The 20,124-nt window shown below is 42.4% G+C and overlaps 5 protein-coding genes across 10 annotated transcripts; 2 read left to right on the top strand and 3 right to left on the bottom strand.

Annotated features, from left to right (window-relative positions):
* Positions 1 to 4,107: 4,107 nt before the first annotated feature.
* RB195_006231 (uncharacterized protein) lies at positions 4,108 to 4,452 on the bottom strand (the record flags this gene model as incomplete). The annotated part of the gene is made up of 1 exon (XM_064179196.1): positions 4,108 to 4,452. One exon carries the CDS (start codon positions 4,450 to 4,452, stop codon positions 4,108 to 4,110), a length of 345 nt encoding a protein of 114 aa, XP_064036174.1.
* RB195_006230 (uncharacterized protein) lies at positions 4,260 to 4,652 on the bottom strand (the record flags this gene model as incomplete). Its single annotated transcript, XM_064179195.1, has 1 exon — positions 4,260 to 4,652. One exon carries the CDS (start codon positions 4,650 to 4,652, stop codon positions 4,260 to 4,262), a length of 393 nt encoding a protein of 130 aa, XP_064036173.1.
* A 594-nt stretch (positions 4,653 to 5,246) lies between these two features.
* Positions 5,247 to 12,958, bottom strand: RB195_006229 (uncharacterized protein; the record flags this gene model as incomplete). 5 transcript variants are annotated; one of them, XM_064179190.1, is made up of 9 exons in its annotated part: positions 5,247 to 5,465; positions 5,617 to 6,139; positions 7,464 to 8,162; positions 8,273 to 9,325; positions 9,394 to 10,116; positions 10,514 to 11,301; positions 11,800 to 12,115; positions 12,195 to 12,519; positions 12,829 to 12,958. In XM_064179190.1, 9 exons carry the CDS (start codon positions 12,956 to 12,958, stop codon positions 5,247 to 5,249), a joined length of 4,776 nt encoding a protein of 1,591 aa, XP_064036168.1. The 5 variants fall into 5 exon arrangements, with proteins under 5 accessions (XP_064036168.1, XP_064036170.1, XP_064036172.1 ...); XM_064179194.1 differs by lacking the exons at positions 5,247 to 5,465; positions 5,617 to 6,139; positions 10,514 to 11,301; ... (1 more) ...; positions 12,195 to 12,519; positions 12,829 to 12,958 and adding an exon at positions 7,281 to 7,395 and having other exon boundaries at positions 8,273 to 9,155; positions 9,527 to 10,067; XM_064179193.1 differs by lacking the exons at positions 5,247 to 5,465; positions 5,617 to 6,139; positions 9,394 to 10,116; ... (2 more) ...; positions 12,195 to 12,519; positions 12,829 to 12,958 and having other exon boundaries at positions 8,098 to 8,874.
* Positions 12,959 to 15,504: 2,546 nt separating this feature from the next.
* RB195_006227 (uncharacterized protein) lies at positions 15,505 to 19,487 on the top strand (the record flags this gene model as incomplete). 2 transcript variants are annotated; one of them, XM_064179188.1, is made up of 3 exons in its annotated part: positions 15,505 to 16,861; positions 16,982 to 18,192; positions 19,416 to 19,487. In XM_064179188.1, the coding sequence occupies 3 exons, from the start codon at positions 15,505 to 15,507 to the stop codon at positions 19,485 to 19,487; spliced, it is 2,640 nt and encodes an 879-aa protein (XP_064036165.1). The 2 variants fall into 2 exon arrangements, with proteins under 2 accessions (XP_064036165.1, XP_064036167.1); XM_064179187.1 differs by lacking the exons at positions 16,982 to 18,192; positions 19,416 to 19,487 and having other exon boundaries at positions 15,505 to 16,875.
* Positions 17,107 to 18,745, top strand: RB195_006228 (uncharacterized protein; the record flags this gene model as incomplete). The annotated part of the gene is made up of 2 exons (XM_064179189.1): positions 17,107 to 18,192; positions 18,713 to 18,745. The coding sequence occupies 2 exons, from the start codon at positions 17,107 to 17,109 to the stop codon at positions 18,743 to 18,745; spliced, it is 1,119 nt and encodes a 372-aa protein (XP_064036166.1).
* Positions 19,488 to 20,124: the final 637 nt, after the last annotated feature.

The raw sequence follows: 20,124 nt of genomic DNA, 5'->3' as shown, positions 1-20,124 counted from the left end.
CAACGTGTCATCTGCACCAATTCTGAGGTCTTTGTCGTGTCACTTCGGAGGAACATGAACGAAATTGGCGGTGTTGAAATCTCTCCACGAATAGATAAGCGTAGGGTGTAGCTCCCTACTGCTAGCCTCGTCACGGTCAATTCCGCCCATCTAAAGATGGTGTGAGAAACAACTCTACCCACTACGATGCAACTTATTACGCGATGAAACGCGGGCGTTAATTCTATCGTCGTCCAACCTCCGTAATCCAATTAATATAGCTCTTATATAAGTTCAACTTGATTACTATAGCCTATATTCCACGACTTGCTCAATTGCAGACACGTTGCGGCTTCCCTTCGTACTCTTACTGCAGTAAGTTGCATCGTTAGGGAGACTGGAGCGAGCAAAAGCTCTTCACACGCTGTTTCTGTATTAGTGATGGGGATTGTGCGTGATCCAACTCACACTCTAGCCTCGTGAACCAAATCCCTACCTCCATCTATTCGTAATGCGCTCCCGTCCGAATGTGGTCGTGGTACGCTACTCAAAGAGAGATTTTTAAGCGCAGGAAGCAGCATCAGTGTGTTCCATTGTCCCTCAGCTTATTGCACTACTAAGTGTCCTTCTCTCTGTATGGATGGAAGTCGAGTCGAAAAAAAATATTCCACTGTGTTTTCGAATGATTTTGAGCACCAGACCATTGTAGAAAAATGCAATCCTGCTTGAGAACCTCAACTGAAAAGCATCTTTGCTTGTTCGTGAGATTACCGTGAGATTTCCGAAACATTTTTCCAAAGGATGTTGAGAATTGATTGCGCCACAGTCTCGGAACTAGTCAAATTTTGTTGCATTCTTCCGAGAAAGACACTGAAACTGTGACGGACAGTGCTAAACCTATGACTATGGCCAAAGTTATTCAACTATTATCTGAATATTCTGACTACTATCTGGATTTTCTCAAGAAAAGAGGTTAAGTAGCGACATCAGTGGTAGAAATCCTAATGTGTCCTAATGAGTCCTAATGCAACGAGTTAAGACTCCGACAATTAAGAACAAACAACTGTGAATTAAAGTTCATACCCACCTCATCTTCCACAAATGCATGTGCACAATTTGAATTCTTTGAAAAGCTGATTTTCTAGCATATTCGGAGTATTTCATAAATCTTTAGATTCATTTTCTCCTGCAAGGATTCAATGGAGTTGTCCACCAGCTATCGGATGCCAGCACAGAAGTGATCAGCACGTCTCTACTACTCTGTCACCGATTCTTGCTAATTTGGATCTTCAGTATATCTTGATAAGAATTTGGCATCAATAAAATCTGCACTCTTCCATGTGAGGAAAGTTCAACGTTGCAAAGGGAATCATGAGAAAATGAACTTTTAACAGTGTGTAGTTGTATTGTGCGAAGGAAGTAGGATAAGTTCCAGAGCTACGGAGAGAAAAGTAAGACTTTTCGCTGAGATGTACAAGGAATTGTTGACGTCATTACATTGATAAAGTCTTAAGATGTCAAAAGAGGAGATGAACAATGACACTCACATATTGTCTCTGACCCTTTTCAATGTAATTCAGAAATCTTGTAGTTACTTACGTTTTGCCGTTCTCAATTCTGTCCTGTTCGAAAGGTCCGACGAATTAGCAGTCTATAGATTAATATAATAAAAATATAATTAAAGCAGTAGTCTATAGATCACCTAAGACCACGCTGAAGTATCGGTGAGGACAACCCACAAACTCTTAAAAAATTCTTTTTTTTTCACTTCACACAGATGCTAATTAAGTAGCAAATAGATGTTGCTGAGTGTCGGAAGCTGAGAGGTTCTTTTTTTTTTCATTGAAGAATTAAACTTTATCCTTATTCCTAATTGAAGTCACGTAATAGAATCATTCTCCAAAAAAGGGCGGTATTAGATGGTATTAGATTTTACTCCTTCCCAGACGATGAAACAGAATTTTTCATATAGCTTAAATTAAACGGAGAATCGAAACGGTAATAACGGTTGCACTTAAGTTTAAACGTGTTCCCAAAACTTTTCAGGAAGCAAGCATGCACGAGAATTGTTGGACCGTTAGCCAAGCAATTGGAGGTCATTAACATGCTTCGATTTTAGAAAAAAAAGCTGAGCTGTCATCCGAAAAAGCCTGTCTTTTCAACTTGTGTTCTTTTACTGTTTTTAACATTATTCCATATTTCATTCAGTGTCATTTACAGTAGTGTCATTGTCAGAAGGATCGCTAATTCTTCGACAGAACACAAAAAAGACGCGAATCCGTGTCTTTTTCGTCTTTTTTCGTAACTCGCCTCAATTTGATCTTTATTATAAAATCTATACATTAATGGATTCGTTAGCGCGAGCTCTACCGATTGAATGTAATTAGAACTTTCAAGACCTATCAGTGAAACACTTCTTGAAAAAAATACCTGTGGGTACATATTAACAAGGCTGAGCTGAACATATTTTTCGAAAAGTGAAATGATACTTACATATTTGTAATCTACATAATATTGCGAACAATTTGACATCTCTCACAGCTAAAAGTCCACGACTCTGAAAATATTCTAGATTTAACTAAAATGACATCTTTCAACTCCAGGAACGACCGGCATTGCCAGCTGAGAAATTATTTTCTTACAAAATCTGCAGGAAAACCACTTTGTTGTAGGATGACTTTGTTTCTTGAATTCCCAGCTCAACAGAATTTTCTGTTTTTTGCCGCTAAAGTTACAACTCCAGTATCTTGCATATCTTATTCTGATTTTTGGCAGTTCGTAAATCGCTAACAAATTAGGTTTGCCATCTGTCCGCACCATACAATAGAAAGCAGTCTTTGTCTTATGATTTGTTCCGATTTTTTCTATAATATTATGTTACTGTTACTATTACTATTATAATTTGTACTTCAGTGATTCTTCATTTTTCTACGTCATTCATTCGCTCCATTCCAGTCGTTGTAGGAAGATTCGTTTGAACATTACTATTTCTTTGACTTGATGACTTTACTTCAATTTCGAAGAGCGAAGAATGCAGGTAAAACAAAAAGAATACAGTGAATAAAAGGGAACGAAACAGACAATTCTGAAGAATATCGCTCGAATAATAAGAAGAATATGTAAATATCATTTCACTTTTCGAAAAATATGTTCACGTCAAAAATCACATATCCTTAGGGCGCAATTATATCAGACTCAGCCTTGTTAATGTGTACCCACGGGTAATTTTTTCAAAAAAAAATGTTTCCTGGACAGGTCTTTACGTTCTAATTACATTCAATCGGTAGAGCTAAGCGCTCACGAATCTACTGATGTACAAATCTTATAATAAAGATCAAATTGAGGCGAGTTATGAAAAAAGACGAAAAAGACGCGGATTCGCGTCCTACAGTAACTTGTAGCTCCATATCCGCTAACCCTTCCATATCCCCTATCCGCTAACTAATATTACTCAGTTTCCTACCATTTTCCTTCGGAAAATTAATGCTACTGTTTCATTTTGAAATTATCTCTACTCGTGGAAACCCAACGCACTCTGGTCGCCCTCGGATCATTCTCTCAGCCCGCTTCCTCTCCTTCCTTCCTTGGAACCACTATCATAATCACTATCATATCAGTATAATGAAATTCTGATGCTGACGCCAATACGACTTTTAATATAGCTGACGAAAAACACTACCGTAGGATACTAACGTCACGTTACTCCTTTGAAAAGTCGTTTAAACGTTATTCACTGCCTTCCTCACACCTCATATTGTCCTTAACAATACGGTAAAAACGTCATATTTTATGCTTTCTGAAAAGCGAAAGAGAGTATTTACTGAAAAAGTGTGATAGTGGGTGACTTGAGACTTAGGGTATTTTATCACCCTAATTGAATAGACCAAAGCGGTGGTTCAGTGGAATGTTTATTACGTGAATACAGTGAGTGCCAGCAAATAGGATTCAATGAAAGGAGTGGGCAGAGCGTTGTCTGCCGCACTCTTGGACGGTACAAATCGTGACTGAAACCAAATAACCATAACGGCCAACGGTACCTTATACCACGCCCCTTATCTATCATCGGGGTCGATGATACTGCCGCGGGCAACAACAGAACAAAACAAATTACGACAATACAAATTCTAGTTAGACAGGTCTTTTCCTTCGTGCGGCTCGACTGTTGCGGAGTTTGTGGAGAGGCGTGGCTGACGCTGTTGATAATGGCATGAGTTCGGCTTGGTGCAGCTGAATTGATGACGTCTTGTGGCTTGTTGACGATGGCGGCGTTGAGATGGTAGTTACTTCTTGTGTGGTCGCTTCGTGGGAGGCTGCGGTCTTTTGGAGGAGCAAAGCAAGAAATTGTGGCCAGGACCACAACTTCCACACTTCACTCCACATACGTCCTCGTGTGCCGTTTTTAGGCAGGGGAGGCACAGGTTTAGCTTTGTGGCCTGTGCTGTTTTTGAGATTGGATCCGGGAACCGTGGACATCTCCCGGAATGGTGATTGTCACGATTCTCGTCCACAGTGCAAAATAGGCAGCTGGACTTCGGAGCGGTCCTTTCCAGAAGCGTTTGGCAGGCCTTTTCGAGATTGTCGAGGCGAGGGAGCAGATGATGCAGTAGTGTGGCGATGTCGCATCTGTCCAGATCAACCAGGGCGGAGAGTATAGCATCAGCGAAAGAAGACATGATATTGTGTCTCTTTGATGTTTTTTCACCAATATTTATACGTGTTCAGATAGTCTGTATCTTGAACCCGCCCTCAACGAATAGCCTAGATGTAAGTTTCACTGCTCTTGATGGTGCGCCAAAGTGCTTTTGAGTGCGTAATAACAAGTTGTAATTGACTGCGGGCACCCGAGAAGGTACATTGGAGTACTTTGTCCAAGACGATGATATCTTCGAGCCGACTTGGTTAATATGCTTTTGTGCATACGTGTGTGAACATGATTGATAACATGTACATACAATGGATAATGAACAGATATTAACTTTGTACATTTTCTCGTAACACGATATCCGTATCGTGTACGGCACTGTGAAATACAAAGCTCGCACCTATATAATTTGCGGCAACTTTGATCTTTTGATCTCTGGATTATTTCTGCTTTGCGGTCTAAGCCGCTCTGGTATTCTCTTCGGCTGGTAGCCCACAAGCGGGCAACTCGAGAGGATCCGAGCCAACGCGGCAACAATGGCAGCCGCTTGATCGGTAAGCCAACTGATTTTTGCTTCCTGCTGCATGGTATCAGCTGACCGTTGAATCGGTTGCTGACAGCGCGCTCAGGCTGGTTCGGCTGTAAGCAACTCCATGTCGTCACGAGCAGTGTTTTGAGAATGTGGGTGAAGCAAGCATTTTGCTACGTGAATTAGAGCGATAGGTCCTGCTATGTAGGTTAGGGCAGCAAGCATTAGTGTAAAGATAGTTGCGGCCACAGCCAGAGTTTCAAGTAGGGGGTCACGTCCGGCATACTTATGTCTGCGAACCACTGGTGACTCAATCTAACTGTGTGAGACTGGTGGTCGAAGATTGAGGAGTTTTGCATATGTATTTGGTAGTACAGGTTACCTGTTAGCTCGATTTTGTTGTGCTTGCTACCACACTGGAGTACACATTCTTCCCTCACGACAACTTCTCATAACTTAGCCGTACCTGGTTACTTTTGTTTGCTCCACAGCTGGGTGTGAACTGCTGGGCTTCGCATAAGGCTGTGACCAACATTTGTTTCGGAGACTCGCAGGTTAACGTTAGTTCTGCACCTGTTGGACAACTGTAGCACCCGATAACATTTGTAGCTCTAACAATGCAGTCGTGATTCTCTTGGAATTCAGCTGAATCTTGGAGAATTTTTGACTCTAGCCTTATGACCACTTCTTCTTCGTTTGAAACAGCTGTGATTTCGTCCGATACTACCTTCAGTGTTCCAAAAGGCGTTTCTAGAGGTAGATTTGTATCGCTGTTATTTCGAAGTGTACTAATTGAGCCTTCTGGGCACAGGCAGTTGTTTACTGAGTTGCTGCATTCGCACCCGATCCTGTTTATGCACTTATGAAATTGAGTTTGAGCTTCCCTGTAGGAGGTACACTCCGCTGCTACACGAAAGTGTTCCGGAAGGGGCAAATGAAGCGCCTTTCGATATCGCAAATCGTTTGTTTGCGATGGTACTTGCGGGTTTCTGAATTGAGATCACAGTGATGTTAAATACGTCCGTTTTTACCGGTGCATACGGGGAAAACGATTGGGTGAATAATCGTGTCTCGTTGAAAAGGTTCACTTCTATTTCCAACTTAATTTCGGGACTCCGGTGAAGACATCTAGTCACTTCGTACACCCGTTTGGCTATATATTTGTGCAACTCTATAAAAGGTGCAAGCTGGTTGTGGCATGAAACGTCTGCACAGCAGTCCCCGCAGCTACTGAAACATCTAGAGTATCCTGGATATTTTGCTGCCGATTTCAACCCTGGGATTGTCTCGTTCGCACTGATAGTCTCACACATTTGTGTAGTACAAGAGCCAGCTTGAGCACATCGCTTTATATGATAGATATGCGTTCTTGTCATTCTTGTAAAGCTCTCAGTGGCTTTGGCACATTTGAATTCCACTGGTTTTTTGACAAATCTGGCTGTGTCCACTGTCTTATTTCCGTGGAAAATTTCAATGCATAGCTCTGACTGTAGCTTGTTGAACTACAACTCTCTGTTGTATTCGTAATGGCACCGAGTTTTTCCATTGCAGATTAGATCTGCGTTGTGTCGCATTTAACCATGCTGGCATCCCTGTGCACTTGTAATTACTGCGCAAATTACGGCGCAAATTATAACTGCTGATGAACCAGGAAGAGGAGCTAGTTCAAAAGTGTTCGCTGGAATAGCTGAACAAGTTGGTTGACTACACTCTCGCCTACTAACCATCGCACGTTTGGCTTTTCTGGCTAGCTTGGATGTAGCGCAAATAGTTATCAAGTAGACCATCACTGCCACAGTAGTTATGGCGCCAGCTGGCCAACAGTGTGGATTCCCTATGAGACTTTAACGGACCTCAACCTTGTCATTGGTTGGAGAAATTGGAAGAGGAAAACTCAGATTCTTGTGATCTGAGAAAACCTTGCATTCGTTGTTGAAACAAAGTTCGAAAGGCTGGCCTAGTGGTATTATTCTTACCACACCTTTGTTGCATAAGACATTTGGTGTTGGTGCTTTTGTAGCTAGGCTTGGGGATATCAAGCAAAGGAGTGATAATATCGTCACAACATTTAAGCTTATGGAAATAGAGCTCTGTGTGTTATCCAATCCTTCTTCGAATTCCCTTATGGCGTCATATGCTTGTGTTTTTGATGCGCGGGTCAAGATTTGTCTTTTGTTGCTTGTTGAGGGAGGTTCCTCGCAGGTTGTATTGTTGCTGTTCCGGACTTTTGCGGAACTTCGTAATTCTAGAGGAAAAATTTTATTGAGCGGACGTTGGATGATCCGATGATTTGGCATAAGGATTTTTGCTGACCTTATTAAGCCATCCGCTGAGGTCATGACCTCTACTACTTTGCCGTACGGCCAATTTCCTCTAGGTACTAGATCTTGCTCGATTAGTACAATCTCTCCGAGCCCTGGATCTGTTCTTTTCAGATGTCTTGGTTGTTTGTAGTTCATTTTCTCGTTTTCTCGAAGAGATATCAAGTATTGAGACTTCCAAGATTCCCAAAACTTTTCTGCAATCGTTTCGGAAAAACGGATTACTTCCAGCGCTTGTTTTTCGGTTTGTATAAGCGTAGGATCATATTCCGGATCTGTTTGATCATGCAATGCACTTCCATTTGGGATGGAATACTTGATGTTTCTTTGCGAGAAATCAATGGGGCGAAGCGGAAGTTTTGTGATGTCATTAGTATCGCATTTTGTAAGCGGTCTGGTGTTGAGAATTGCTTCAATTTTTGTCAGCACCATACACATCTCAGGGAAGCTTAACTTCCTTCGTCCTATTGACTTGTTTACAGCCTTTTTGACTGATCCTACTAGTCTTCCCCATACGCCTCCCATCCATGGTGACGCTGGAGGATTAAAGATCCACTTTATCCGTTCGTTTGCGCAGTAGGTCATCGGAGAACTACCTGTATTGTCATCTTTTTTGAATATTGCTTCTATGATGTGCTCACCATTTTTAAAGTTTGAGCCACAGTCACTGCGCATGATCTTTGGCACACCTCTACGTGACACAAAGCGTATAAAGCTTTCCAAGAATGCTCCGGTTGATAAATTTTCAATAATTCGAGGTGTGCTGCTCTTGTCGTTAGGCACGTGTATAAGCAGACATACATTTTTTCTTCGGTTTTCGAAGTGAATGGCCCCATGAAGTCACACCCAGTGTTTTGGAACGGTTTTGAGACCAGGACTCGATCCCTCGGAAGTGGTGGCATTATTGGAGCCCCAAGGGGGAGTCTTTGGTACTTTTTGCATGTTGTGCATTTGCCCAAATACTTTTTGAAGGCACAGGCAAGGCGCGGAATCCAGAATCTTTGACGTACAATAGTCAAAGTATGATCTTTCCCACAGTGTGCGTTTTCATTGTGAATCTTGAGCAGGATTAGTCGAACCAATTCGGATTCTTTGGGGATGAAGATAGGTGATTTTGTATCCAAAGGAAGATACGCATTTTGTAAGCGTGATTCATGACGAATTATTCCTCTCTGGTCTTGGATTACTTTCTTGTCAGGAAATTGTTTCGTAAGATCTTCAAGTGTATAATGACTTTGTTCGGTGGCTATCAGAATTTCCTCGGCGAGTTCCATATCTGATGATGTTATTTCGATGATGATGATGTTATCAAAATCATGAACCTTTTTGGGGCTTATAACAGTAGATCTACCTTTTTCCGTAGATAATGACCACTGCTTGAGAACTTTCCCAACTGTTGCCATTGTTCGCAATGCTTTTTTGAGTGTGGAAAATCGCGTCAAATCCACAAGATCATTCCAAGTCTTTTTTTGAACTTTAGCAATTACGTTTATGGAAATCGCACGCTCTTCTTTTGTGTTGGCCACTTCTGTGATTGTATCGATGGGCCTTAACGGCCATGTGCCTGAGTTTTGTTCTAACCAGCGTGGTCCTCTCAGCCAGTCATGATTATTGATTTCTTGAGTTGTAAGACTACGAGTACCCGCATCAGCTGGGTTGTGTGAAGTATCAACATGGAAGAAACCTGAGGGAATGCCCTCTGTTTTGAGTTGGTCCCGCAGGTTGTTTATTCTTCCGCGTTGATTTGCAACGAATATGGGTAGTTTTCTTGCTGATTTCAACCACCACAGAGCTATTTCACTATCTGAGACTCTATAGAAATTTGTCCGATATGTCCACACATATTGGATATTACTGAATTGCCAAGGCGTATTGCCATGAGAATACCAACTAGTTCTAATCTTGGAATAGTTTGCCGGCACCTTTTTGGTGAAAGTTTTGTTTTACCACTGATTAACGTAGAGACAGTGCCAGTAAAAGTACATAGAAGATATGCGCATGTTGCTATCGCCACATTGCTAGCGTCGGCGAATACCCACAGGCGCATTTTGCTACCTTGTTGAGAGATGGATCTGGGGACAGAGATTACTGCGTTATTGACGTTTTCGCAAAGTTTGTTCCATCGTTCACAGATGGGTAGATCAAGGACGTCCGTCCATTCTAGATCTTTGTGTTCAAACACTTCTCTCATTATCGCTTTAAGTCTGACTAGTAGAGGTGCAGCGAGTCCGATAGGATCATAAACCGAGTTTATTTGATTCACGATCTCCTTTTTTGCTATTTGACTGACTGGTCGGAAATGTGTCATAACTTTGAAATTATCTAGGATTGTATTGTAGTTGACACCCAGAAATTTTAGAGGGCCATTTTCCAGACTATCACGAATTGGTATTTGAGAGTTAACCTCATTCGAATTTGATATGTATTCCCTCAAATTCATACCGATTTTCGCGAATAGTATCTTAGAGTCTCGATACTTTTGTAGAGCTTCCTCTGCAGTGTCGGCAGTCATCATGATATTATCAACGTATAGGTTCTTGCCAATTTCAGCGGCAAGATCCGTGTTTTGGCTGTTCAAGAATGCCGTCAAGCACATATTGAGAATGCTTGGAGATGCTGTTACTCCGAAAGGGAGTCTTTTGAACCTGAATTGTACCAGATTATCTCTGGTTGGTGGAAGGTTGATCTTTTTCAGCCACAAAAATCTGCACAAGTCTCTATTTGAAGAGACTAAGTGAATTTGAGTGAAAGCGGCTTCAATGTCGCAAATCAGAATGGTTTTGTTGCATCTTGATGCTAACAAAATGTCGTGAATTTTGTTAATGAATGACTGTCCTTTGTGGATCACGTCATTTAACGATAGCTTTCCCTTTCGTTTTGAGGAAGCATCAAAAACTATTCTCATAGGCGTTTTCTTGTTTGCTTTCCAAACGGCTGAATGCGGCATGTAGTAGACTCCTACAGCGCTAGCTTCAGCGTTTTCGAAATGCTCGATAACTTCGGCTTCCTCGTAATTTTTGAGGATTTTGTTGTACCATTCACGTTGTAAATGGTTTTGCTGGAGCATCTTTTGCAAGCGACTCCAGGCGGCGAATAGCTACAGCGTAGTTATTCTCAAGTTCAGAAATGTTTTCTTTCAAAGGAAATGAAGCAATTATGCGTCCTTGTTCGAACGAAATTCTCTTTGAATATTCGTCAAGGTATTTGTGGATCATGTCGTCTTTTTGACATTCTTGTGCTGATATACCAAGACCTTCGAGTTCGAACATTTTTTTTTTCAAAATCTCTTGTTCGCTGTTCTCATGTACAGCAGTGAGTCCGTAGCACAGATTATCTTCTTTGCTCTTTGCACCAACAGCTCCTTTTCCGTAAATTGCAGGTCCAAATAAGGTTTTTGCGATATGTAGACCATTGGGAGTCTTTACCATGTGAGAAGGACCAGTTACTAGGTCATGATAGTAGTCTAGTCCCACTAAAATATGTGGGGTTTGGTGTTCTCCTCTAAGCTTTGTGTTTGCCAGGCAAATGTTGTTTTCTTTGAGAAATTCGATGTCGACTGCGCTTAGGTTTACACTTGGAAATCCGTTTGTGATCACAGGTTTAGTCTGAATTCTCGTGTCAATTACTTCACCGTAGACCGTACCAATTCTCATATGTACTATATGGCTTTTGAAGCTCTCAATATGTCCACCTATTCCGGACATTGAACAGATTTCAGTTGTTTCTTGAGGTAGGCCAAAACTTTCGGCTAGTGGTTCTTCGATCACCGTTTTCTGTGCCCCAGAATCAAAGAAAAAGAGCACTTTCTCAAATTCTTTCTTATTGCAATTCTAAATGTTCCCTTCACTCGTCATAAGAACTAACTGGGATGCGTTATTTATTGATTCTCTATCTGAAGATAATATCTCAGCACCTGCATGAATATTATTCGATGTCACCCTTCTTCCGTCGTTATGATTTCCCGGATTTTTACGGTCGCGATTCGGTGCGTATAATGGTCTTCGGTTATTTTGACCACTTATGTTCCTTTGACTTGAATTCCATACTGGCACCTGATTTTTCTGTTGCTTTGTTTCTTTATTAAAGCATAGACTAGGATGGTGCTTTTGTCCGCATTGGAAGCAGTCTGGTTTCTGACAATCAAACCTGGTGTGGTTAGGTGAACAGCATTTCCAGCATCTGTTATGATCTTTTATTATTTTGCGCCGACTGTTGGGGTCAGTCACCGTTCTGCACAACATTGGTGGATGATTACCCTCGCGGCAAAATAAGCACCATTCACTGGCTAGAGGTCGCTGGCTGGTATACTTCTCTTTTGAAGTACTCACTTTATTGTTTATTGAGTGACCCAATCTATTTTCGATATAACCTTTTGCGGCAACTTCTTTCTTTATCTGCGCCAGAAGGTCCTCGATTGTTTGTTGCTCAAGTGCTTGGCCAGATATCAGAACAGGCTTTATGATGTCCTGTGGGAATTTCGCTATTATGGTTTCGCACCATATGGGGTCACAGGTATTTCGCACATCATATCCTGCCGATATCATTTGATTGACCAAAACTTGAATTTGATCGAAAACAGATGAACAACTATCTGCGGAGTTGTTTGCTGGTCTCATATTGACCAGTTTTTGGACTATTTGAGACCTATTTGTGGTTTTATTGCAGTATGTTTCCTGCAATGTTTTTATGATCCAGTCGTAGTTTTTTGGAATCAGTTTTATACCTTTTATGGCAATCTGAGCTCTTCCTCTCAAGCTTTCCTTGAGTAGCTTGAGTAGTATTTTTTTCTATGACATCTAGCTCTTTGCTTCTGTGAACTAGTGTCTCGAAAATCGCCCAGTATTCGGCGAAATCTTCAGCATCTCCGTGAAATTTCGGTAGGGATGCCTGGGGAGGTTTTATCGATCGATAACGGAACTTTTCTGTTTGATTCTGTACCGAGTCGATTGAATTTGGCAACCCTGATTGTGAAGTGCTCGGTTCACTCTCATTATGGTTGCTATTTTGTTCTCCATAATCATTTTGTGTGTTTTGGGTTTCTACCTCATCTGAATTTTGGTTTTCACCCCTTGTACAGTGCTGTACCCGAGTTTTGCACTCATTCGGTCCAAAATGCAACTGTTTTCGTCGAATCGTGCAGTTAACATGAATATGAGGTCGTTCACCTCTGCTATAGCTATTTGCAATTGAGATTCATCTTCAATTTGCTCTATTTCGAGCATTAAATCTTTTTTCTCAGATTTGTTTTTTACAATTTTTGTACTCGTCCCTTATTTCATTGTACAATTTTTGCAGATTTTCTCTGCCTTCTCTAATCTGCCTGATACCGCTCTTTAAGAGGGTAATTGCTGACCTACATTCTTCGTAGCTCTTTTCATCTACAGTAGGATAGTCAGCCTTTGTTGTGTACTCCTTATATCTGGAGGCTAAATTTTTGAGCGTTGATGCGCTCAGCACAATTGGTGTTTTATGGAAATGAAGCGCCATTTTTTGGCAAGTTCTTTCCAAAATTAACTCTGCTGTGATTAGCCAGAGATAAAGCTCCAAGTACTGTGTACAGGAGCGAGATTACTCACAATTGATGTAAGTCACTCTGATTTATTTCAGAGATTTAGCTCCAGGTACTTTGCGTACGGGAGAAATTACTCACAACTGCAGTGAGTTACTCTGATTTATTTCAGAGATTTAGCTCCAAGTACTTTGTACGGGAGCGTTCCCAAAAACGGGATGAATCAATTGATTCTAGGTCTTTGGTTGGACCTTTATGCTCTTTATTAATGAGCGAGTCTCTTCTCCTGGCCTCAAAGATGTTACTCTTTGACGCGGGAGTGTTGGCTTGTTTTAGCCGATGCACCAAACTGTGATAGTGGGTGACTTGAGACTTAGGGTATCTTATCACCCTACTAATACTTAGGGTATTTAATTGAACAGACCAAAGCGGTGGTTCAGTGGAATGTTTATTAAGTGAACACAGTGAGTGCCAGCAAATAGGATTCAATGAAAGGAGTGGGCAGAGCGTTGTCTGCCGCACTCTTGGACGGTACAAATCGTGATTGAAGCCAAATAACCATAACGGCCAACGGTACCTTATACCACGCCCCTTATCTATCATCGGGGTCGATGATAAAAAGTAGGTTACAAAACAATGTCCTTTTGAATTCTGCTGCTGCATTACAAAAGTGGATGGGGGGTTCAGATACTCCCAACAAAGACCTGCTCATCCTCACAGTACAGGAGAAACAAATTATTATAGTCAGGTCAAAACACAACAGACATAGAGCGGGGCGCAGTTGCCTAAGGTTGCGCTCGAAGCAGCGTTCCGGAGAAAGAAGTTGGAATCAAAGTGGGACCAGGGTCAAGCGTGGTGATGGGGCACGACCCTCTCTAATACCGACCCCCCTCCCCCCTTTTTTTTCTACTTCAACGTTCTTGCGGCAGCTCTCGATTGCTGCTAATTCAATATATTGGAGATTTCATATGTTTCAAAAAGTTGAAAATTAGTCGAGAAACAAATGGCAAATGTGAAAATCCGTAGTTGACAGAAACGAAGAAATACCATTTGCTAAAACAGGCAAATTTGCTGAAATGCTGTTGAAATACTGGTATTGAAATATTTTCGTTTTTATTCTATTCTATTTCTACTCTAAAATCTATGAATTATCTTCAAATTCTGATCAGAGCACATAATACGACCAATAGGATAGTCAGGCGCATAGATCGAATCACAGAGGGACGAGGAGAAAAAACGAAAAAAAAAATCAACATTTTGTCCCTGCAATATGACAATGTGGCCTCTCAGGTTCGAGTCCCGGCTGAGGCAAATTTTTGCAAAAGAAATGGAAATTTTGAACAACTTCTAAAAAATGAAGAATTTAATTTCACGCAGTCTACAACAGGTTGAAAGTAAATTCAACAAAATCTAGTAACCAAAAAAGCACAGATTCTGTGCACATTGTCAGGTATGGGAGATCGCGAATAACTTCTTAATAAAAGGACTAAAAGAAGAAGTTAAGGTGGTTTTCAAGAGAAGACGGTTTGCCTTTAAAAAAAGCTCATTTTGCTGTATTTTTCTACCACCTAGCCTTCTTGGAATTTTGATGGGACGAAGTTTGAAATTTTCCGACTTTTTTTGGATTTGTCCCATCTAAGTTTTGAGAGAACCAGACGCTCCGGAAAGGAGAAATTTTGCACATAGGAGTTTTCCTAGACCTTTCACTCGAATATATGGGTGATTTTTTGAAACGCTGTCCCATTTTTTAGAATCGCCAAAATCCCAATTTTTGCTCACGCGCCGAAAAGTGAGTAATTTTGAATAAAATTCGATAACTCGACACAGCTTGGAGCGAAGCTAATCATCTTCCACCATGTTGCAGCGAGGATTTTCTCTATCAGATGCTGCATCAAAAGTTGTCCAGGGCTTTGCCCTCTTTTCAAAATTTTGATGGGACAGAGATGGGGAAAATGGCACTTCCCCATCTCTGTCCCATCAAAAATCCAAAAGGACCAGGATGTGGAAAAAAACAGCGATGTGAGTAATTTCTAGAGCAAACCTTCTCTCGAACCTTTTTCTTTTGGTTCTCTTATGACAAACTTATTCGCGATCTCCAAGACCTAACAATATGCACTGAGTCTGAGTTTTTTTTTATTCATTAAATTTATATAATTAATTTATTAACTTATATAATTAATTTATATGATTAATTAATTTAATTTTAAATTCAATTTAAACTTGCTGTAAACTACGTGAAATTAAATTCTTTATTCTTTAGAAGTTGTATCATCAAAACGGCATGTTGATGCTTCCATTTTATTGTCCTACGCGTGGAACTAAATATAATATTTGCAAATTTGCAAACTGCTTCTAAATTTGCAAACTATCATGCTATATAATAAATAACGCGCTTAGTCCGCGGGAGGCCGCATATACGAGTCTGATTGCTACCTGCACGTGGTGGCCCTGCTTTAACTAAACGCAATCAGGCGTTCGAGTGTACGCATTGGGAACGTACGAGCTATATAACCTGCACTGATATATGGCGAAAGCTTCCCATACATTGCAAAAAGGTGCTGTCGTCCAGCACACCGCCAAAGCCCATAACCTGAAAGGTCAACTGCCTGAAGGGAGCATGGAATCTTTGGCAACAACCATTCGTTTCGTCACGCTGAACTGCCGAACACTATCGAGTGAACTCCAACAAACCACCCTGTCTAGGCTTCTGCGATATCTCTGTGCGCCTTTTGCTGCACTGCAGGAAACACACATGAGAGATCGGCCCGTCATCAGCATCGAAAATTACACCATATACTGCGGCGATGCTGATGAGAACAAAGTAGGTGGTTGTGTGATAGCTGTGAGGAACGATTACAAGAACCTGGTGGAGGAATTTGGCTCAACGTCGTCTAGATGCGCCTTTTTACGACTGCGGGATCGCGGAGGACGTAAACTCTGGATCGTAAATGCTCACGCACCTACGGAAACCGCTGAGGACAACAGTAAGGACGCCTTCTACGATGAACTCAATGCGTTGATGTCTAAAATACCAAGCCAGCGAGTGGTCATTGTCGGAATCGACGCAAATGCGAAGATGGGACTCGAACAGCAATCCGATGTGCTAGGAAAATGGTACTATGCAACGGAGCGCACGTCGGACAACGGTGACCGTTTGGTCGACTTGTGCGAACAGACGGGCCTCATCATCGCTTCCACGTTTAAGAGGAATCATCGACGCCATCAGCTCACGTGGCAGGAGTCAACCCTTTTGACGCCTGAAGAGCAGCGCAAGCGGAAGATGAGGACTCTTAAACTTCAGCTCGACTACGTTCTGGCGAGGAACATTCCTCAGTCAGATATCCGAAAATCTAGAGCTGTTTGGGACGTCGCGTTCGACTCTGACCACCGTCCAGTTCTTCTCAGCTTCAAGATACGGTTCCACAAGAGAAACAGAGGAGTTCCTCTTCAACCGAAAATCGACTTGGCAGGTCTGAAAGACGATGAATGCAGAAGAAAATTCCGCCAACGTGTGTCTATTCATGTTGGAGCACGGACCAGGAAGAAGCTTAGCGATGCGGATTTCTTCACAAAGTACATCCAGGACGCCGCAAGGGAAATGCTCCTGGTTCTATTGCCGCGGAAGAAGTTTGCCTTTGGATCTGCGGAAACAACATCCACATACAATTCTGTATGTGTCGCGCGCAGCGCTGGTGACTTCAACCAGGAAAAGCGTCTTAGAAGGAAGGTGCGTCGTCAACAAGACCGCGATAACGAATGGACGTCAAGAGCGATGGAGTTTGAGAAGGCGTGGGAGGGCAGGAACCCGCGGAAAGCCTATGCTCTACTAAAACAATATAGCGGCAAAATGAAAAGATCCTGTCCTCAACACTGCCAATGGGGTAGCTGTCGGTGAAGCAACCCTTCCAATTTGGAAGGAACACTTCAAGACCTTGCTGAACCGGCTAGCACCGTCAGCCCCTGAACTCGAGCACGTTCATAGGCCGACATATGTGGTTAAGGAGGAGCCACCGACCGAGTCGGAGGTTCTAGTCTGTATTCAAAAAACGAAGAATGGAAAATCTGGCGGAGACGAGGGGTTATCGCAGAAATGCTAAAATATCTTCCTCCGTCTGGGATTCGTGAGATGACAAAGATCATCCGTTCAATATGGATAGACGAAAGGATACCTGATTCGTGGAGACACGCTATCATAATTCCCCTCCACAAGAAGTTATCCGTCACGGACCCCAGGGATTATCGAGGAATCTCTTTGCTGCGTGTTATGTACAAGGTATTGGAGCGCATTATCCTGGACCGACTCATTAAACATCGCGAAGAAACAACGCGCGACGAGCGAGCTGGCTTTCGTCCTGGCCGATCTACGATTGACCAGGTGTTCATCGTCAGGAGAGTGATCGAAATCTGGCAGCGGTATTCGAAGCCAATGCAACTCGCGTTTCTGGACTTTGAAGTCGCGTTCGACTCTCCTCACCGATGCCTTCTTCTCAACGCACTCCGCGCCGATGGAATACCAGGAACGTTCGTTCGCTTGCTTGATGACATGAATCAACGAACAACTGCTGCAGTTCGAACACCAGCCGGATGTACAACACCGTTTGAAGTGGTAACTAGAGTAAGACAAGGGGCAGTGGCAGGACCTTTCCTGTTCAATTTCGCAATCGACATTAAGCGAAGAACAGTCTACCAGTGTCCTGGCGACATTGTCTTAGCACCATCTGGGTGCCCCTTGACTGACCTCGAGTACGCCGACGATGTTGTTATATTCGCGGAAAGCAGTACGAAACTTCAACATGTTGTCAACCTTGTATCTAAGCTGGCTGCAGCCTACGGACTACGCCCACGCCCTGATAAATGCAAGCAGATGTGGATCTCTTCGAGACCACGAACGGGAATCAGGGTGGACGGACAACCGATAGAACTCGTCGATGAGTTCCGTTACCTAGGCTGTACGCTGAAGAACAATGGCAGCTACGAGAGAGATGTCCAGCAAAGATGTGCTAAGGCCACTTCTGCATTTAACTCCTTAACGAAATGCCAGTGGTCGGACCCCATCACCAACGAAGTCAAGCTGCGAGTCTACCTAACCGCAATTCGCCCCATCATTATGTACGGATCGGAGACTTGGGCAGCACCACCAACGGTTATGGAGAGGCTTGACTGCACGGAACGAAAGATGCTTAGACGGCTATTTGGCTACTTTTGGCCTAGGGTATGTCACAATGAAGATCTTTGCGCAGAAATTGATGTTTGCGGGAAAGGGGGGGTGTTTTGGGGGGTGGGGGGGGTGGGGGGGGGGGGGGGTGGGGGGGGGGGGGGGGGGGGATGGGGTAATCGCGTCAGGCGATGACATCAGCCCGCCGATTAAGTCAAGTAAGTCAGTCCGCGTGTGTGTGTGTGTGTGTGTGTGTGTGTGTGTGTGTGTGTGTGTGTGTGTGTGTGTGTGTGTGTGTGTGTGTGTGTGTGTGTGTGTGTGTGTGTGTGTGTGTGTGTGTGTGTGTGTGTGTGTGTGTGTGTGTGTGTGTGTGTGTGTGTGTGTGTGTGTCATCGAATTTCTGCCCCGGAGGCAGGTAGCTTTAAAATTGGGTGAAACAGGTCCTACGGTGTCGGAATGGTGCGCCGGTGCCAGAAAGCTATAGAGTTGGGAGAAACGGGTTCCCTGGCTTTCTATGGTCCCTTTGCATATTTATTTCCCAGCATGTCTCTTGATGCTGCTAACATCCTTTCTTCAGAAAGAGGAAACACACGTGCGAACGGCTGCTTAAATACAATACATAGTAGCCAGCAGTTCACGCGATCTTACCTAGAACGCTATTTCTGCCACTACGATAGTGAAATTCACGTCATTTCATGTTCATTTTACGTTAGCACATCGATCTTTGCTAATAGTTGAGAACGGAGGAAACTCATACTTTGGATAATGTTTCCAAATTGTGGGGTTTTAAGAGAAGCATGGATGTAAAACCAAGTCTGATTGTTCTCCAAATTTAGAACTGACGCGCTTAGGGGAAAAATCATAAAATCTTACATCTGTGCTTAGATTTTCGAGTAAAAAGAAATTGAAGAGAGCGTTGATAGAAAAAAGCTACTCCAATTCTACAAAAAAAATCGCTACTGTAACTTCTTATTGATCGGTGAAGGCGAGCGAAGCGAACACCAAAAAAAGCCTGAAGTCCGGCTTTAGCCGGACGTTCAGGTTGGTATAAGGATAATCACAGAGCAAAATATGTAGCATCTGCAGATAGCAGGATATGAGATACAAAAGGAAATATACCAAAAACCTTATCATTTTAAAAGTCTGGTGGTGTCTACTCCGATCAAATTTCTCGTCTCCTTGTTCTTCTTTGTGTTTTGTACTATTTCTCTGAATCTTTTTGCTTCCGAGTCAATCAGCACTAAGTGTATATGCAATTGCGTAGAGATTGGTTGATTCAGACGATGAAGCCCTGGTCAAGAGACCCCGAAGAAGAAGGAAAATCCATACGAATTATTGGGTCTACTAAATAACCTCTGAGAAATACCGCTGCCCATCTGCTACAACTCTTTTTCATCATCTCTGCTCAATAGTTTCTCTATCACCAACACTAGCACGTTACTGCGCTTCTGGACATAAAATACCCGGTGCGGTTTTGGCAAAGCTTGATGAAGAAACCACGCAGTGCTCGCAATCGCAATCTACAGAGATCTTGAATTATAATCCCTATAATCCTATTTAAGTTGTTGTCTCACTTAAAACATAGTTTATATTATGCTTCTTCAAAGATTTTTTCACAGATATTACCAATCACTTCCTTATGAACAGCTCTGTATTCACAATACCAGAGTATAGAAACAGCAGATTATCCAACAAACCACTAGAAATTTGATCACTTTTTTCAATGAGAAAGTAAATTTAAACCATACTAAAACAAAACAAAGCTCGCATACATTACCAGACAGTACGACGAAAAACCATCAAAACTATGACAGTGTAAAGGAGCGAGACAAAAACATAATCAATGATACTAGAACAATAACCAAATAGGCAATTGAGCAAAGTCGATGATTGATGGCAGTCGTAACCTAAAATGGAATCAGAACGACCAATCATAAGTTAGAAGATCAAAAATAGTAACGGAAAACCTTTAGTGTTCCTATAAAAGAG

This window comes from Necator americanus, chromosome I (assembly GCF_031761385.1).
Source record: "Necator americanus strain Aroian chromosome I, whole genome shotgun sequence".
NCBI lineage: Eukaryota > Metazoa > Nematoda > Chromadorea > Rhabditida > Ancylostomatidae > Necator > Necator americanus.
This window is presented reverse-complemented; position numbering and strand designations above follow the sequence as displayed.